The sequence below is a fragment of the Lolium perenne genome, chromosome 6 (assembly GCF_019359855.2).
Source record: "Lolium perenne isolate Kyuss_39 chromosome 6, Kyuss_2.0, whole genome shotgun sequence".
NCBI lineage: Eukaryota > Viridiplantae > Streptophyta > Magnoliopsida > Poales > Poaceae > Lolium > Lolium perenne.
In genome coordinates this window covers 266,253,248-266,273,189 of record NC_067249.2, presented here as the reverse complement: position 1 = coordinate 266,273,189, position 19,942 = coordinate 266,253,248, and the positions used below count along the sequence as shown (strand labels likewise).

General features: G+C 51.2%; 2 protein-coding genes across 2 annotated transcripts; both read left to right on the top strand.

Annotated features, from left to right (window-relative positions):
- Nucleotides 1-8,711: 8,711 nt before the first annotated feature.
- On the top strand, nt 8,712-11,049 carry LOC127305516 (nicotinate N-methyltransferase 1). Its single transcript, XM_051335984.2, has 3 exons — nt 8,712-9,500; nt 10,332-10,396; nt 10,492-11,049. The coding sequence occupies exons 1-3, from the start codon at nt 8,756-8,758 to the stop codon at nt 10,789-10,791; spliced, it is 1,110 nt and encodes a 369-aa protein (XP_051191944.1). The 5' UTR covers nt 8,712-8,755; the 3' UTR covers nt 10,792-11,049.
- Nucleotides 11,050-17,477: 6,428 nt separating this feature from the next.
- On the top strand, nt 17,478-19,338 carry LOC127305515 (nicotinate N-methyltransferase 1). Its single transcript, XM_051335983.2, has 3 exons — nt 17,478-18,257; nt 18,588-18,652; nt 18,755-19,338. The coding sequence occupies exons 1-3, from the start codon at nt 17,510-17,512 to the stop codon at nt 19,052-19,054; spliced, it is 1,113 nt and encodes a 370-aa protein (XP_051191943.1). The 5' UTR covers nt 17,478-17,509; the 3' UTR covers nt 19,055-19,338.
- Nucleotides 19,339-19,942: the final 604 nt, after the last annotated feature.

Sequence of the window (19,942 nt, the reverse complement as noted above, 5' to 3'; positions counted from 1 at the left end):
ACCGTGCCACGAGGCTATCGAAGTTGGATTGTAGATGGAGGGCGAAGATGACAACCACCGTCTTGAGCCACCACCACCGAGACGAGAGGACGCCAATGTAGGAGAAGGGCGCCAACCACTACCAGCACCACCATTGCCACTGACGCCTAGCCCATCACCACCGGCACCACCTCGGTGCCAGGTAGCTGCCGTGACCAAGCGCCATCGCCGTGTTGTCTTGTTGCTGAGGCCAGAAATGCAGGCCCGAGTCGGCCCGGAGCTCATGGTCGCGCCTGCAGGGGCGCCTCCGTCGCGAGGAGGCCAAGCTACACGCTCGCCGCCGCCGGACCACACGTTGTCGCCGCTGGAACTGAGCGCTAGCGCCAGACAGGCGCGGAGAGGTCCCTGCCTCTTGCTACCAGGGATTTGCCCGGCGATATCTCTGGCGGCAACAAGAAAGAGGGACCAGGGGACGAGGCTTGCAACCAGTGGCGCAGTCACTCCCAAGCCGCCCAGGTTGGCGGCGCGGGGGTCGGGGCTCTCATTTCTTCATAGGCAAGGTCACCGGTGATTAGACAACAATAGTTTCGCCTAATCTCGATCAATAAAGGTCCCTAATTGGCAATAAAAAAGGAAAGCTGGTAGGTGTACGAGCAAAACTTCAGTGTAGATAAAAATTAACTCCGCAATCCTACTTTTATCCTATTTATATACTGTTCTGCTAATTCTTGCCATGAAAGGGGACTACTCCCTCCTGTTGAGATACATATCCTTGTATATCCGGATGTGTATCTTCTGTAGTTATGTATAGCGATACATATCTTTGTATTGATTATTGGGCCCGCCTCCTTCCTTGTATAGTCGAGGACGTGGCCTATATATGTAACGCCGTATGCACCCAATCAATACATTGTGAGTTGCATCCCTCTCTACATGGTATCAGACACCTACCGTTCCTAACCTAGCCGCCGCGCCCCTCTCTCCCCGCGCGCGCCGCCCCACCCTCCAACCCTAGCGCCGCCGCCCTTGTGCCGCCGCTGCGTGTGCCCCTCCTCACGCCGCGCCGCCGCCGCACCTGCAGCCGCTGCCGCGCCTCCCTCCCCAACCCCGCGCCGTCGCCATCCCCCGCGCGCGCGTCATCATGTCGTCGGTCTCCAACGACAGCAACCCCTTCGCCTACAACCCATGGACGGGGCTCATCCACGCCTACAACATGCCGGTACCGCGCCCGCCGACTCACCAGGTGCACTTCACCGTGACACCGCCCTACGCCCCGGTCTTCACCGCCACGCCGCCGTCCTACGCCCCGGCCTACCACGCCGCGCCCGCACCTGGCTCTTACGCCGGTGGCGGCAACTAGTTTATGGACACGGGCGCCTCGTCTCACATGGCCGCTCACCCGGGTAACCTTTCCCATTCCTTTCCCACTTCCACCGAGTCTTGCATCATTGTCGGTAACGGCGCCGGTCTTCCTATTTCTCACATTGGTTCTGCTAATTTTCCATCTACTTCTAAACCGCTGTCTCTCAATAATGTCCTTGTGCCTCCACAGCTTATTCAGAATTTAGTCTCTGTTAAAACTCTTTCTCGTGATAACTCTGTGACTGTTGAATTTGATGCTTTTGGTTTTTCTGTTAAGGACGCCCGCACCCGGATGGTTCTCCATCGATGTGAGAGCCCCGGCGATTTGTATCCGGTGATGTCGCCTTCCACCCCCGATGCCGCACCTCGTGCTCTCTCTGCAGGCGTTGATCTTTGGCATGCTCGTCTTGGACATCCCAGTGCCAATACGATTCACCAAATAATGAGGGGTTTTTCGTTTTCATCTACTAAACAGTCTTCACATAGTTGTGAAGCGTGTCGTCTTGGTAAACACGTTCGTCTTCCTTTTAGTCAGTCTTCCACTGTTGCGTCTTTTCCTTTTGAGTTAATTCATAGTGATGTATGGACCTCTCCAATCCCGAGTAATTCTGGTCTTCTTTATTACCTAGTTATTCTTGATGATTTTTCTCATTTTGTGTGGACGTTTCCCCTCCGTAAAAAGTCCGATGTCGCCACCACTCTCACAGCCTTCTACGCCTATGTTTCCACCCAGTTCGGTCGCCCCATCCACGCCCTACAAACTGACAACGGAAAAGAGTTTGACAATGTCGCCGTCCGCACCCTACTCTCCTCTCACGGCACTATTTTCCGTCTAACCTGTCCATACACGTCCCAACAAAACGGCCGTGCCGAGCGTATCCTCCGCACCCTCAACGACTGCGTCCGCACACTCCTATTCCACAGCCATGTTCCCCCCACCTTTTGGCCTGACGCCTTAGCCACCGCCACCCTCCTTGTCAACCTTCGTCCGTGTCGTCCCCGTTGGAACTATGCACCTCATCACCTCCTTTACGGTTCCCCTCCATCCTACGACGGTCTTCGGATTTTCGGTTGTCGTTGTTATCCTAGTATCGCCGCCACCACTCCTCATAAACTCGCCCCTCGTTCCGTTCCGTGTGTTTTCCTCGGTTACCCGGCTAACACCAAAGGCTACCGCTGCTATGATCCGGTTTCTCACCGCGTCATCACTTCCCGACACGTGTACTTTGATGAACATTGCTTTCCTTTTGCACAGAGACAGGTGGTCGCCACTCCTCCTTCGACTACTGATGGTCCCCGGCGTCGACCCCCTGCAGGTCCGCCGGCTGCAGTGCCCTCGAGCTCGGACTCGGGCACTGCCTCGTCGTTCTCCGCCGCGCCCTTGAGCTCTGTCTCGGGCGCTGCCTCGCCACCCTCTGGGTCACCCTCGAGCCATGTCTCGGGTGACCCCACGCCGACACCCGCGCCGACACCTGCGCCGATGCCCGCCTCGACGCCGCCTGCGTCGCCCTCGAGCCTCAGCTCGGGCATCGCGCCGTCTTCGCCGGCGATGCCCCTTCGCCGGGTTCATCCGCCTCGACGCCGCTTGCGTCGCCCTCGATCCTCAGCTCAGGCGTCGCACCGTCCTCGCCGGGCGACGCCTCGCCTCCGGCTCCGCCGCCGCCACCTCCGCCGCCGGCCACGGGGCCCCTCACGTGCGCCCGTGCAGGGATTCGCGTCCCGAGCACACGGTACCCCTCGGACGAGTACGTCTGCACCGCGTCGACTTCCGCGCCTTCAGCATCCACGCCATCGCCCCTGCCCGCCTCTGCCCGGGCTGCTCTCCGCGACCCGCAGTGGCTTGCGGCCATGCAGGACGAGTTCGACGCCCTGCAGCGGAACCAGACATGGACGCTTGTTCCCCGACCCCCTCACGCCAACATCATCACCGGGAAGTGGGTCTTCAAGCACAAGTTCCATCCGGACGGTACTCTCGACCGTCACAAGGCGCGGTGGGTGGTTCGTGGCTTTCGCCAGCGTGCCGGCGTCGACTTCACTGACACCTTCGCCCCGGTTGTCAAGCCCGGGACGATCCGCACCGTCCTTCAGCTCGCGGTCTCCCGTGCGTGGCCCGTGCACCAGATGGACGTCTCCAACGCCTTTCTTTACGGCCATCTCGAGGAGCAGGTCTTCCACCCCGACCATGTGTGCCTGCTCTCGCGCTCATTATACGGGCTCAAGCAGGCCCCACGCGCCTGGTACCAGCGCATCGCAGCGTTTCTTCACCAACTCGGCTTCCGCTCCACCCGCTCTGATGCCTCGCTGTTTGTGTACCACAATGGTGCCACCACCGCGTACTTGCTGCTCTACGTCGACGACATCATCTTGACGGCCAGCTCCACGGACCTCCTGCGACAAATCACCGAGCGTCTTCGCGCTGAGTTTGCCCTCAAGGACTTGGGACCCCTGCACTACTTCCTCGGCATCGAGGTCGTACGTCGCACCGACAGCTTCTTACTTCATCAGCGCAAGTACGCCCACGAGCTCCTGGACCGCGCCGGTATGCTTAATTGCAAACCCGCGGCCACGCCTGTCGACACGAAGTCCAAGCTCTCCGCCACGGATGGTTCGTTGGCCACGGATGCGTCATTTTATCGCTCCATCGCCGGTGCCCTGCAGTACCTCACCTTGACCCGCCCCGAGCTGCAGTATGCTGTCCAGCAGGTGTACCTTCACATGCATGCTCCGCGGGATCCTCATTGGGCTGTGGTCAAGCGGATCCTCCGCTACATTCGTGGCACCATGGACTTCGGCCTCTCCCTCCACGCCTCCACCGCCACGGACATCGTCGCCTACTCGGACGCCGATTGGGCAGGCTGCCCCGACACGTGTCGCTCCACGTCTGGCTACCCGGGTGTACCTTCACATGCGCCGCCTCTCCATGCATAGGGCGGTGGCAAGACGCCGCTGCTCCAGCAACACATTGTGGCCTGCCCTCCCCTGTTGCGCCGCCTGGAGGGACAACTCGACGACGCGGCGAATCTGCGCCTCTTCGCATGCACGGGCGGCGTCCTAGAGCTTCTTCTCCGACTCGAAGGACTCGACGAGCGCGCGTTGCTGATCGGCCGTCTCGTCCGGGTGCGGCCCATCGTCGTCGGACCACTCGAACTCGTCCTCGTTGTCCTCCTGCTCCGTCTCCTCCTCCTCCGCCTCGGCCTCCTCCCCCTCTTTCATTCGCGCCTCCAGGCGCGCCGCCAACGCATCCGCCCGCCTCCCCCAGGTTGCCTCCGTTGCCGCCAGCGCCGCCTCCCGCTGCTGACGCTCCTCCGTCGCCAGCTGCTGCTGGCGCTCCATCGCCTCCCGCCGCCGGCGCTCCATCGCCTCCCGCCTTTCACGGTACTGCGCCTCCCGCTCCTCGCTGAAAGGACACGGATGTCGCCTAGAGGGGGGGTGAATAGGCGATTTAAAACTTTTACGAGATGGGCTTAACAAATGCGGAATAAAACTAGCGTTTACTTTGTCAAGCCCAAAGCCTATATACTATGGTTCACCTATGTGCACCAACAACTTATTCTAAGCAAGAGTTCACCTATGTGCACCAACAACTTATGCTAAGCAATACAAGCAAGTATGTGATAGCAAGATATATATAACTTCAAGCACGATGGCTATCACAAGGTAAAGTGCATAAGTAAAGAGCTCGGGTATAGAGATAACCGAGGCACGCGGGAGACGATGATTTATCCCGGAGTTCACACTCTTGCGAGTGCTAATCTCCGGTGGAGAGGTGCGGTTGCTTAGTGCTCCCGACCGCCACAAGAGGCTCACCTTGAGGTGTGGTTGCTCGATGCACACCAACGCCACAAAGGCCTCACCCCAAGATGCGGTACTCACACCACACACCGAACGCCACGAAGGCGCCTCACCTAAATCTCCGGTGACCCTCGCCACAAAGGCCTAGGTCACGGTTCCACTAAGGGATTTCCTTCGAGGCGGAAACCGGGCCTTACACAAAGATTGGGGCACACATCCACAACTTAATTGGAGGCTCCCAACAAATCGCCACAAAGGCCTAGAATCCGTCTAGGGTTCCAAGAACCCAAGAGTAACAACTTTCTTGCTTTCACCTCCACGAATCACCGTGGAGAACTCAAACCGATGCACCAAATGCAATGGCAAGAACACCACAAAGATGCTCAAGTCCTTCTCTCTCAAATTCCAACAAAGCTACAAAAGCTATTGGGGGAATAAGAGAGGAAGAACAAAGGAATTCACAAAGAACACCAAGATCAAGATCTAGAGAGTTCCACTCACAAAGAGATGGATTTGATTGGTAGAAATGTAGATCTAGATCTCCTCTTCCTTTTCCCTCAAATGGATTCAAGAATCATTGGAGGAGTAGAGGGATGTGGAAAGCTCTCAAGGTCAGCAATGGTGGAGAGCCAAAGGAGGAAGAAGAAGTGAGGAGGAAGAGGAGGAAGAAGGCCTTAAATAGGGGCCTCAGATTTCTGCCCGTTGGGGCAAAAATCGCGACAGGCCGGCAGTGCCGGCCTTGTGCCACCGGCAGTGCCGGGGTGGCCGGCAGTGCTGGCCATTTTCCACCGGCAGTGCCGGGGTGGCCGGCAGTGCAGGCCTTGCGCCACCGGCAGTGCCGGGGTGCTCCCGGCGGCAGTTCCGGCGGCAGTTCCGGCCTCCCAGTTTTTTGCCCAAACACCCGATACGAAAACTTTAAGAACTTTTGCATCCGGACTCCGATTTTGATGATCTTGGGCTCGTTTCGAAGCTAGTAACAAGCTCTACAAGATCATGCAGGGAACCATCATAGTCCAGTAAGGTAGGATAGAAATAAAATACGAAAGGTTTGACCTGTCTAAAAAAGACATACCGGTAAAACCTCCAACCTCGAAAATGCAACATGTTGAGTTAGGAAACTCGGATTTAGGTGAAACCAATTTTGTTGTAAAGGGTATGACAAGAGCTACCCAACAAAGAGTGAAAAGCTTAAGAACAAGTGGGGTAGGTTTTTCTATGTATTTTAGAGTGAAACCTCTCAATACGAGAAACCGAGAAAAACTCCAATATCGAAAACGCAATAAGTGATTCATGCGGAATCCGTTTTCGATGAACTAGAGCTTGCTATGGAAGTAACCACAAGCTCTACATCACCATATGGATAAGATCCAAATAACAACCAAGAAAGATGATGATGAACCAAACTCGAAAACGCAACAAGTGATCTATACGAAATCTGTTTTCGATGAACTAGAGCTTGTCATGAGAATAAGCACAAGCTCTAAAACATCACATGGATAAGATCCAAATAACAACCAAGAAAGATGATGCAAGGATGCAAAGGTTTGAGCTCTCTCCGAATGATACGATCGAGTTACTCACTCGAGAGCCCTCTTGATAGTACGGCAACTAAACTATAAACCGGTCTCCAACTACACTATGAGACCGGTGAGAGATAAACCCTATCAAGAGCAAACCTTAAACTTGCGCATTCCACTTGAGCTCGATGATGACGATCTTGACCGCAACAAGATGGAACGCCTTTCTTGCTTGTGCTTTCTAGACGAAGTCTTGTAGATTGCTCCCCCATAAACCACCATGGGAGAGCTTCTTCTTCGGCGCAACTTCACATATCCATGATCACCATATGGATGACAAGAGTCAATCAAAGGATCTCTTCGAGATGGCTCATCTTTAACTAGCACTTCATTTCTCCATGGCAAGCTTCAAGCTTATGATCTCTTCGAGTTGGCTCATCTTAAACTTGCACTTCAATTCTTCATTCTTCATCATGTTGATGTCTTGAAGTAACTTGAGGACACACTTCATCTTCATCTTCAAGACATACTTGACACTTGATATACTTCATCAATTTTTTCTTATTGCAACCTTGAAGCCAACATATGGTTCAAGAATTGCCTATGGACAACTCCTACAAATATAACTCAATGCAAACATTAGTCCATAGGGATTGTCATTAATTACCAAAACCACACATGGGGGCTCCATGCACTTTCACTCGCGCTGGCGCCGGTGCTCATCATCCCACCGCTGGCCAATCTCCTCTGTCCGGCGCCGCCGCGCCTATTCTGCCGTGGCGGCGTCGAACTCCGCAATGGTGTCCGCCAGCGCCTCCTCCTCCCACGTTGCGTTCTCGTCAGCTGCGGGGTCTCCCGCTGCTGCCGCCGCCGCCTCACGCTGCTGACGGGCCCGCTGCTCGATTGCCTCCCGCCGCTGCCGCCACCCTTCACGCCAAATCTCCACCCCGCTCTGCCGCCGCTCTTCCTGGGCGGCGGCGGAGATGTCGAGTTGTGCCGGTGGTGGAGGTGGTGGTGGAGGAGACGGCGATGGAGGGAAATGGCCATCGCCGGGGCGGTTCATCATTGCGCAGTGGTGGTGGAGGAGACGGCAGTGGAGCGACGAGGGGTTGTGGCGGAGAAAAGGGTGCCGGTGGCTGTGGTGGCTGCCATTGAGCCGGGAGAGCCTTTTATAAACGCCGGCGTCGGAAAAAAAGCGCGGGAAGAGGCGAGAAGCGGCAGGAAGAAAGCGCGGGAACGCGCGGAGGCGTGCTAACGCCGGTGACGCGTGGAGGCTGCACAACACCGACGAGATGTCTCACCTGCCCCTCCGTCGCCATTAAAGCAAAGCTGCGACGCTTCGGTCATGTGTCACTGCGCGCGAATAACTTTCGCCGCGAGGTAGACGACGGTTAGGTCCAAACTTGCCTCGCTTTTTGTTGTGTCCGGCGTGTCCGGAGCGTCCGCTATGGGGTGGGACGGGCCCGGGGCTCCGGACACCGTATTGGGTCGTGCCGCACAAAAAACGGGTTTGGAGGACGCAGCTGGGAACGGTTTTTTGTCCGGCGCTCCAAATCGCTTTGCACGCGACTGGAGATGCTCTAAATAGGATGCGTATAGATTTTTTGTTCAAATTTAAAAATTTAACAAACTATATAAAAAAATATGTCAACACTTGTACTCTCAAACCAATACTGATAGAATGACTGTGAAATATATACTTTCATGTTGTGTGCATTTGGTATCGTAAGTGTTTATATTTTTTGAATATAGTAGATGCCAACTGAGTCCATACCCACATCACACAGTTGTAAATTAATCGTGAATCTCGAGAGCGCAGCAATTTGAAAGCCGCCACTATAGTTACTCCTGTGACCAAATCCGATTTCTCGATGATGTGCTGCCACGTTTGCACGGCGAGCTAATTCCCCGACTATCCACACCCGACATCTGGCAAACTACTGACGCTGCCATGTGGCCCCCGGAATCTCGTAGCCCCACGTGTCATCGCTTAACAGAATCATTCCTGTCGCACACCAGACTCCCTATATACCAGCCGATAGATAACTCGGGCACGCGGCGTCTCCCCTCTCGCTCGCCCACTCAACCAGTCCACCTCAACCAAAATGTCGTCGCCGTCGCCGTCGCCGGCAGCCGAGCCCACCTCCGCCGCCGACGACCTCTCGCCGGCGGAGGCGCGACTCGCGATGATGGAGCTGGCCAACATGATCTCCGTGCCCATGGCCCTGACCGCCGTCATCCGCCTCGGCGTGCCGGCCGCCATCTGGGCGGACGGCGCCAACGCGCCGCTCCCGGCCGCCGCCCTCCTCCCCGCGGGCCACCCGGACCCGTCCGTGCTCGAGCGCCTCCTCCGCCTGCTCGCCTCCCGCGGCGTCTTCTCCGAGCACACCACCCCCGGCACCTCCCACTCCCGGCGGTACGCGCTCACCGCCGTGGGCCGCACCCTGGTCCCGACGGGCCCCTCCGGCGCGTCCTACGCCGACTACGTCCTCCAGCACCACCAGGACGCGCTGGTGCTCGCCTGGCCGCGGCTCCACGACGCCGTGCTCGACCCGGCGGGACCCGAGCCCTTCGCGCGCGCCCACGGCGGCGTGCCCGCCTATGCGTACTACGGCCAGGACCGGGAGGCGAACGAGGTGATGCTGCGCGCCATGACGGGCGTCTCCGAGCCGTTCATGGAGGCGCTGCTGGACGGCTACGGCGGCGGGTTCGAGGGCGTGGCCACGCTCGTCGACGTCGGAGGCAGCTCTGGGGCTTGCCTCGAGATGATCATGCGCAGCGTGCCCACCATCCGGGAAGGCGTCAACTTCGACCTGCCAGATGTCGTCGCCGCCGCGCCGCCCATCGCCGGTAAGGCCATCGATCCCATGCATGCATACTCCTGAATTGTTCACGAGATATTCCTGATGATCCGGTGGTTGAAACTAGCAAACTAATCGGCACGTAGTACGAATACAACAACTGACAGTGACAATACCACACGGTTAGCCACAAGATCGATCGCAAGAACAGTGTCTCGCCACCAACCAACAAAGTGGACATGGCGCATGTGGGTCACGAGATGAGAAACAAAATGCGCAGATCAGGAGCAGGTGGGGCACGAGGTGCACACACACCCATAGATTTACCGGAAATGCTGGACTTACGGGATGCTGGTTACGGATTAGTCTTACGGGCAGACGTGTAAGTTGTTGGCTGGTGCAAATCTGCCCACCTCCCGTGATTTCAGGCAACCAATTGATTCCTGGCTCTCCACGTCAGTCCGTACGTGGGAATTTTGTAAAACCAGCCCGTAGATGTAGCATTACCACTACCACACAATAGAAAGTTTGAAGGAAAATCGCTGTTTCTTTCGGCATTAACAATTCAACATCAACAGTAGATGAGTATGACAATGAGGTTTCAGAGCACAGTTTTGTGGTCAATCAAACCATGCTTACCATCTTGGGTTCAGAAGTTTTTACCTGTTCCAGGCTTCAGAGCGGTGTGCTCGTCAGAGAAAGCGGCTCCAGCTCACAGGATTTTCCGTCCATCTTGTCTTGTCCCAACCTAAAACTGCTAAATGAATAAATGAGATGATAGGCACAGTGTTTTGCCTTTGTTTGTTGTTATACTGCATTTAAATTCGTAGGACCAAGACATACTAACAATGTAGATGCTTCCAAATAACCTTTTTCACAGGAGTAAGGCATGTTGGTGGAGACATGTTCAAGACCATCCCCTCCGGCGACGCCATCTTCATGAAGGTATGTGTGCCCTGAATTCCCTGGAACCAAACACCTCCTGAACAACTGTCTAAATCAAGCAAGATTTCTATCCAAACTTTCTCCTCTTCCTCCAGTGGGTCCTGACGACGTGGACCAACGACGAGTGCACGGTGATCCTCAAGAACTGCCACAAGGCGCTGCCGGAGGGCGGGAAGCTCATCGCCTGCGAGCCGGTGGTGCCGGAGACGACCGACAGCAGCACGAGGACGAGGGCGCTGCTGGAGAACGACATCTTCGTCATGACCACCTACCGGACCCAAGGGAGGGAGCGGTCCGAAGAGGAGTTCCGGCAGCTTGGCCTCACCGCCGGGTTCTCCGGGTTCAGGGCACTTTACCTGGACCCTTTCTACGCCGTCCTGGAGTATGTGAAGTGATGCTACGGACTTCGATCACTTCTGTGTTTCTCCTGTAATAGATGACTCAGGTCATACGGAATATGTATGTCTGCCCAAGTTGCTGTCAGGTTGGGCGTGCATTTCAGTTCTAGAACAGACATATCTTTGAATCATTCTAATTGGAACTTCTGAAGTTGAAATCAACTGTAATACCCATCATTACACAAATCAGAGCATTTAGAAAGAACAGGCACAAATTACTGACGCTGAAATGAGAAACGTTGGAACAATCAGCAATCCATTGTCAGCAATTATTTCTTAGTTATGATGCGATCACACATACAAATAAGTGAGAGCTATCTTGTTTGGACCAGATCATAGTGAGTTTTTTTTTTTTTGAAATGGTGGATGGGACCCTATCTTTTGCATCGAAGAGATGCATAGGGAGTTTATTTAGATTTTATTCAACAAAAACTTCCAAAGTGTACTCCCTCGATCCGTTCTTTTTTAATCTACATTTTAGAAAAAATCAAACAAATTAATTATGTATTTATTAGTACTACTTAAATTGGTAAACATCCAATCCAAACTACATTGAAAATAGTGACATCCAATATATAAATAAAGGAGGAACACTTCATTTTTTTTATTCTTGTTGACTAAAAGCTAGAATATAGAGTATTTCAGAACAAATTTTAGACCATTTCAGAATAAATTTTAGGCCTAGAAAGCAGAGTATTAAGAACGGAGGGAGTACATCACAAAACCTGAAGCCACCACTCAACACCTACAAACCCGACAATTGATGAAACAACATGTCGTCAAGGCTTTGACTTAAAAAAATAGGCATCAACGAGTCACCCTGTGCCGAAGACCAGAGCAATCGTCCGGTATGGCAGACCCTCGGCGAGCACGTCTTGCACTCACTTTTGAAGCCGTCACCGCCACAGACTGATGGTCTATTTTCAGGGCAGAGATCCAAGACTCATGTCAAACCTGTTGTCGACGCTGCCACGGCCATGGGTGGAGCTACAACAGTACACGGTGTACAGATGTACATCTATTATTTTTGGCAAAAAGTATCATTTAGTTAGATTTAGCTTACCTTCACTACCTTGAAATTCATTTGGTTCGTTCCAGTCTAGTCGCTCCTGACTGCATCCTCTTAACTCTCGTCTTGTTCTTTTCATTCGAGAGGCTCATTTAGCTAGAAACCCATGCCACCAATATTACTAATATCTCTACTATTAAGAGCAAACTGGTGAATGCCTGGTGTCACATTTTCAGGATGGACAATAATACCCTCACTTCACAAAGAAAACGCAACTAACAAAACGCATCACAGCCAACCCACACATTTTCTAACAGATCGCATCTATATTTTGGGATCGTAACAAACCAGATGAGTCTATACACCTAATACCTGGTGGCCCCTTTTTTGGTAGGCAGTTCTTCTATGATTGCCATGCACTTGTTCCCCGGTGGAAAACGAACTTCTCCTTGACAACCGGTGGTTACTTCATTCATCAGTGAATCGTCTATCTTGGACGAACGACAAAGAGTCACTAGCAGGTGGATTTACATCAAATCAGGCTTCCTCGCACTCCCCGATACCAAGCCGAGCAGTCTCCACCGCCATGGCGCCACCAGCCCATGGAAGATACTAATACAAGCGCAACTGCAGGCGGCGTCCGCAAGGGCGCCGAAGCACGCGATACTTCTGGGTTAGCGAAGGTAGTGTTTCTGGTCAATGGTCATCGTCGTCATGTTGGAGCAGCGAAGACCCGATTCAAGGTCGTGCAGCAGTAGGCCAATACCGTCCGCACTCGACACACAACAGTGGTAGTACGTGGAGCATGGTGATCGATCTACAGGCAGGATGGGTGGCCGGCCGCAAGTAGTTGTGGGCACCTTCGATGACGGCAGTAGATCGAGGATCGAGTTGTTGTACTGTCGTGTAATTCAGCTTGATCCTCTTCCTATACATGCAATTATTTTTAAAGATTCGTTTTGATAAGTATTGGTAATGTTTAGATTAGTACGTCACGGGAATGTTGATCCAGCGTCAGCTCATTAATCAAAGTGTATTTGCTAAATAGAGTTAAACACTCTCAACAAACTGATCCAAAAAATTAGTCCCACCCATCCAACTTATCCGTCAGCGTAGAAAATTAATTCCAAACGACCAAAATTCTGGAAACATGGCTCCCGCAACTTCGTCATCTCTCGGCCTCACCATGCATCCAATCGATCTATCCTATCCAGAGAAAAAGGAGACACCAACTGGCCGGAGTTGACTCGAGGGCTGAGCAAGTGGAGCCGTGGAGGACCCATGGGATTCGCGGACCTCTTGTACTGGAAAGCCGGGAAGGCGGTGCCGGACTCGGACGGTGACATGAACGCGGACGCTAGGGAGGGTGGTGTGGCCGGTGCCGGCGAGAGCAGCAGCAGGCGGGAGGACCAGTTGCACGACGCAACATGGGACCGCTTTGATGTGCGCCTTGGCCGGCACGGAAATGGGTGGTGCCTCCAAGTGAAGCGCAGCTTGCCGAGGTCCTCCGTGGGGAATTTATCGTCGCCCATGTAGTTGAACATCTATTCCAGCTCGCCAACCGGTCGTGACAGCACGAAATTCAGACAGACAATTCAGTCGGTAGTGGGCACTGTGTGACATAATTACCTCGAGAGCTGAGCAAGTATAATTTGGTTGCCGGTGCAGGTTCGTTGCGTCGGGGATCGCAGGGGAAAAGGACGAGGGAAATTGGAGGGGCTCGAGCTGGACAAGGTCTGTAGCTACAAGACACCTCCGACAGGTCCATGGAAGGCGTTTTCATTGTCGTTGTCGTTGTTCTCCGTCTTCTCTAATTGGTTGGTAGAGGTGCATCCTCTCCTCCATGGGCCCTCCTTGGCGAGGAAATAGCCTAAGGAATTTAGAGCACATACAATGCAGACGCTTATTTAGGAGCCCTAGGATTTTACTCGGGCCAATCGGCAGTTGTAGGATCGATCCCGGACGATGGACGCTTATTTTCGAGAGGCGGCGCAACGTTTTGCGTCTGGCGCTTCCTCAGATTATTTCTTACTCCACAAAAAACGGATCTGCCAGTTAAGAGAAATAGGCGCCTGATATTTGAGAGAAGCCTTGGAGTGGCTGGACTCTTTCCTGAACGCTAGGATTAATTGATCAATTGTTTTTCACTCAAGCCTCTATACAAGCGTTCCGCGCTGACATGCCCTTAATGTCACCGCTATTTTTTCATATTGTGAAGCATTTCTAAGATTAGTATTGTGCATAGCTTGCAGCAGGGATTCAAGCTATGGCCTCTGTGTTGGACTCACGACTGGAAGAACATTGCGGTGGGGCATGGCGGATGACCTCACCGACGCGGCTCTCTTTGGGCAATGCATCTCACGAGCCAGGATCAGATTGTGTCGTGCTGTCTGCCGCCCGAACGTACTAACGGTGTATGAGGCGTGGAATCAACTGGAGAAGCTAGGTTGTCGTTCGCCTTCATCGGTCCTCATGCTGCCAACCACCGCCCAAGGTTGCCGCCGCTAGGGGCGGAGCTGGAGGAAATTCTTCCCTGATGCATGTTTAACCTTGCAACTTTGCTACAAGTTGAAACTGTTCCTCCATGATGCACTTTTTTAAGTTTAACCTGATGCACTTACCTATTAATCCCATAAATAATGCTAAATTTTTCTTTTCACCCTGATGCATGTGCATCAGGGTCACTCCAAACAGCTCCGCCCCTAGCCGCCATGCCGTGACGCCGAACGCGCACAACTTGCTGTGTAAGATACCCCACGACAAAGTTTTCTATTGACATGTTTGTCCAAGTACACATTAGTAGTTAGTGAAGTTTTCTACTGACATGTTTGTTCAAGAATATGCTCTAATTTATTGAAGGCATGCACCGTCAGTAACATATAAACTGAAGTTCAATCTTTTCTTGGTCGAGGCTGAAGCTGACACGGTCGTTCCCATCACTGATCAGGACATGAGGCCATGGTGGTCGCAGCAAGAGAGAGAGAGAGTTCAGGCGGCAAACAAGAAGAAGCTCAGCACCCTTGTCACGCTAACAGTTTGTATGATTTCTAGAGAAAGAAATGGCCAGTGTCTTCAGGAACGAACACAAACATATTCAGCACATTATCACTCAGATAGAAAACTGACGCTATGCATTGGACTTGAACCAGAGCAAGCGATGGTTGTTTTGTTCTGCTACCTGAAGAGACCAATTAGTAGGAGCGTTCAAATTCAGAGTTTGATATTATTATCTTTCGGTGTTAAGCTATGTACTACCTCCATTCCAAAGCTTAATGCTTTTTTTTTTGAAAAGTCAAATCAAGTAAAGTTTAATCAAAATTTTAGAATAAACTATCAACAAATATAATATTTTGTAGATACCATACGAAATATATTTTATTATCTATTTAATGATATTAATTTTGTATTTTGCATTTAATGATATTTGGCAAAAGCTTAATCAAACTTACCATAGTTTGACTTTCTAAAATAATATAAGCCTTAAGTTTTGAGATGAAGGTAGTATAATGTAGACATGCACCCCTATGTTGGACGGAGTTTCAAGCTATATAAACTTTGAAAGTTCGAAACCACTTTTGTACATTAGAAATCTATGTTCTACTAGAAAAAAAGAAGCTAAAGTAGGTTTATACGGTTTGAATCACCGCATAACACATACGTGTGTATCAACCCATGTAGGTAACAAATCCACTCTCTTTTAAATCTGACAAAAAATAGAGATATATCCTTTCACATTCCAAAACTGTAAAAAAATAAAACTTCCAAGACATCAGAGGTGGCATTCTCATTTTAGGTAACCACATCTTTGTTTAGCGTACACACGTTCATTTCCTTTATGTTTTTTGTAGTTAGAGATAGTTATCTTTGTTGCGATCAACGAATAATCAGAGACAAAACAAAGAGAAAAGAACATTTTCATTTTAACGCATGCAACCTGCCAACAAGACATTTAGTACGCCAACATCTCTTGTGCTACATGATAACCATTAAATTTTCAAATCAGAAATACAATGATTTATCAGCTTTGATAGTAAACCGAGTCGCATTTCATTGATTTACTAATATTTCGAAAAACGTGCATAAGAGATAGCAATATGAGATGATGACCTTTAAAGCGACCATATCAATGCTACTCAAAGAAAATGAAATTGGGGGTATGAGGGACAAGAATAAATATGTTCTATTTTGTCTTGCAAGGAGATAATGGTTAAGGAGACAAGACTGCTGAGGAGAAAAAGAAAAAAAGGAATAAAATATATGTCTTCATAGTTGGCACGTGTTTCTGAAAAATAACTAGCGAACACTGGTTAACATTTTGGATTAGTATCTAACATATTTATGAATTAACACAATCAGTGAATAAATGTACCATTTTCTGTTCCGTGGCAACGCACGGGCATTCTACTAGTGTTTGGTAATTGGTTAAATGGAGTAGATAGACGGCTTTTATCCGGATTGGGGTTTCTGCTTTATGTTGGTTTATTTGGAGGATCAGAAATGATATAATTTTTAACAAAAAAATCTCTTTTCATTTCTTGTAGTTTATTCATATGGTCTCTCATTGGGTCCAACTTTAGGCTCTAGTCTCACCGGAGGGGCAGCAGGATGCCATGGCTTCTGGATGCACACGTCTCCTGATGGTCGCTCAGGATATCTTGTGCCAGGCTGGTTGGCGACATACTAGAAGGCTATGTTGATGATTAGTCATAGTATGAGTTGTTTTCGATGGTTGATTTTTATATCAATCCTCGGTGATGCGTGAGTTGTAAACGATACTACTTTAAACTTTTTTCTAATAAATGGCCGTGTGCATCATCTTGATGCAGAAGCCGGAGCATATCCCCATTTCGAAAAAAAGCTAGAAACTCATACGGGAGCCAATTCTCACATCAGAACAATAGCCAATCTTGTCTAAACAAAATAAATAAAAAAGGAAAAAAACGGTAGCTTATCAAGAATTAGGTTGGGTTCTTCTTCCAGAATCTAGAGTTTGAGGCTTCAACCCGGCTTAGGAGAGCAAATTCAATCCCAAAATTTGAAACTCTGTACACCCAAAATTTGAAACCTGGCTCCGCCCATGGCCACGGCGCTACAGAACGCCTCTACCCTGCGCTCGCCCATCAATACACATATGCCGCCGAGACCCCGCTGCATCATGCCACCGAGATCCATCGTCGATGATGCGATAGATGGCACGCCACTCCACCATCTCGAACACCACCATCTTCCGCTGGTCTCACAAGTCAGGTCCAACTCCCACATGTTGTCCTAGGAGAGAAATCATCTGACCTGAAAACCGGATCTTAGGTTTCCCATGGAGCGATATGGGCGGGAGCTTGAACTGCGTCATCAACACCCTCAACAAGGGTTATGATGCCCGCAGGTGCCGCCGTCGTAGGTTCATCTGTCACTCGCTGTCGAGCCAAGACCAGGCCCAAGGCGCAAAGGATCTCACAATCATACAAAAATCTCAACCCGAAATTCCTTTTATTTTGCGCTAGATAAAAATAACAAAATTTGATATGTTTTGGAGATTTAAAAATAACTACTCAGGTCCATATTTTTGTTATTTTTGTGTACTCAGTAGTTTAGAATAAAATACTTTGTAACTGAACACTGAGAGTGTACTAATATCACAAACAAACAATAGTACTCCTTTGGCCGTAGTACGCGTCACACTCACTCCACCAATCCAGCTCAACGAAAATGTCGTTGCCAGCAGCCGAGCCCAACCCCGCCGTCGACGACCTCTCGCCGGCGGAAGCGCGTCTCGCGATGATGGAGCTGGCCAACATGATCTCAGTCCCGATGGCCCTGACCGCCGTCATCCGCCTCGGCGTGCCGGCCACCATCTGGGCGGGCGGCGCCAACGCGCCCCTCCCGGCCGCCGCCCTCTTGCCCGCGGGCCACCCGGACCCCTCCGTCCTCGAGCGCCTGCTCCGCCTGCTCGCCTCTCGCGGCGTCTTCTCCGAGCACACCAACCCCAGCTCCCACGCCGCCACCACCGCCGGCGAGCGGCGGTACGCGCTCACCGCCGTGGGCCGCACCCTGGTCCCGACGGGCCCCTCGGGCGCGTCCTACGCCGACTACGTCCTCCAGCACCACCAGGACGCGCTGGTGCTGGCGTGGCCGCGGCTCCACCACGCCGTGCTCGACCCAGCCGGCCCGGAGCCCTTCGCCCGCGCCCACGGCGGCGTCCCAGCCTACGCCTACTACTGCCAGGATAGGGAGGCGAACGAGGTGATGCTGCGCGCCATGACGGGAGTCTCGGAGCCGTTCATGGAGGCCTTCCTGGATGGCTATGGCGGCGGGTTCGAGGGCGTGGAGACGCTCGTGGATGTCGGCGGAAGCTCTGGAGCTTGCCTGGAGATGATCATGAGGAGGGTGCCCACCATCCGGGAGGGCATCAACTTCGACCTGCCCGACGTCGTCGCCGCCGCGCCTCCCATCGCCGGTGAGACCAGAGATTCCCTACTCCATGATGAATTGCTCGTGATCCACAAACAAACTACATTATTCAGATTTCAGAATAATGCAGCTCGTCAGAGAAAGCGATTGTAGCTCTCAGGACTTTCAGACTATTTTGTGTCTGTTTAATCTGCTAAAATGAAATGATGGGCACAATTTTTGCTGGTCAGCTATATAATTTCGTAGGACCAAGACATGTATATTTCATACTACTCCTAATAATGGAGATGCTTGCAAATGGATAAATTTCACAGGACATGTATATTTCATACTACCCCTAACAATGGAGATGCTTGCAAATGGATTATTTTCACAGGAGTAAGGCATGTTGGTGGTGACATGTTCAATTCTATCCCCTCCGGCGACGCCATCTTCATCAAGGTATGTATCGAATGATTTCTCCTGCGATCAAACACCCTGCCACAAACCGTCGAAATCAAGCAAGATTTCATTTGATTCACATCTTGTTTTTCCTTCCTCCAGTGGGTACTTGGGGGATACACCAATGATGAGTGCACGGCGATCCTCAAAAACTGCCACAATGTTCTGCCGGAGGGCGGGAAGCTTATCGCCTGTGAGCCCCTTGTGCCAGAGACAACGGATACCAGTACAAGGACAAGGGCGCTTCTGGAGGTCGACATCTTCGTCATGACCACCTACCGGACCCAGGGGAGGGAGCGGTCCGAGGAGGAGTTCCGGCAGCTCGGCCTCATCGTCGGGTTCACCGGATTCAGGGCACTCTACCTGGACCCTTTCTATGCCGTCCTAGAGTATGTGAAGTGATCTAGGCTTAGATACTTCTGTGCTCAAGTGTTTCTGTTTCTACTGTAACAGCCGACTGAAGCCATAGTAGATTATGTGAAGTGATCTGGGCTTAGATCACTTCTGTGCTGAAGTGTTTCTGTTTCTCCTGTAACAGCCGGCTGAAGCCATATGTATGATTGTATGGAGTCAGACAGGTCAGGTCAGGACACAGAAAGAACATATAACTCATGCTCTGGAAAGAGAACCGTGGGAACACTCAGCGATTCATTGCCACAGATATACATTCTTACATCAATTATTTATTTGTTATGATGCAATCACAAATACAAATATGTGAGAGTTATCTTGTTTCGATTGGATTGCGAACATGATTCAACTGAATAATTAAACATGTTAATCATCCTTCGTCCCTTCTGTGGCTGCAACCTGGGATCCCACTAGAGGTTTTGATTCGCTTGCAAGATGGGGGTTCACTAGAGGTTCTGATTCAGCTATTGCACCCTACAAAGACAATTGCGGGTAAAAATCAATAAGCAGGTCATGCATAAGTGGTCCACTTGATGTTTTATGTTCCAGACATTCACAAGGTTATTATCATATAGCTTAAGAAGAGTAAAGGATGGCTGCCAACTGGGTCTAGCTGCTACATTATATTCCTACTACTTCTGTGCAATGTATCCAGCAAATTAGCTAGGTGGTATCTGGCTATACTTTGTAAGTAAATTATGAAAGTGGCCATGCATAATCTTGAGACAAACAATAATATCAGGACTTCAGATTTTACATGAGCATAAGGGACGAAAAAGTGACATCAGCGTGAAGGCTAAATACAGTCTTGTTCACTGCAGGGTTGAAGTGATACTATGGACTTGGATCACTTCTGAACTTTCGTATTTCTCCTGTAAC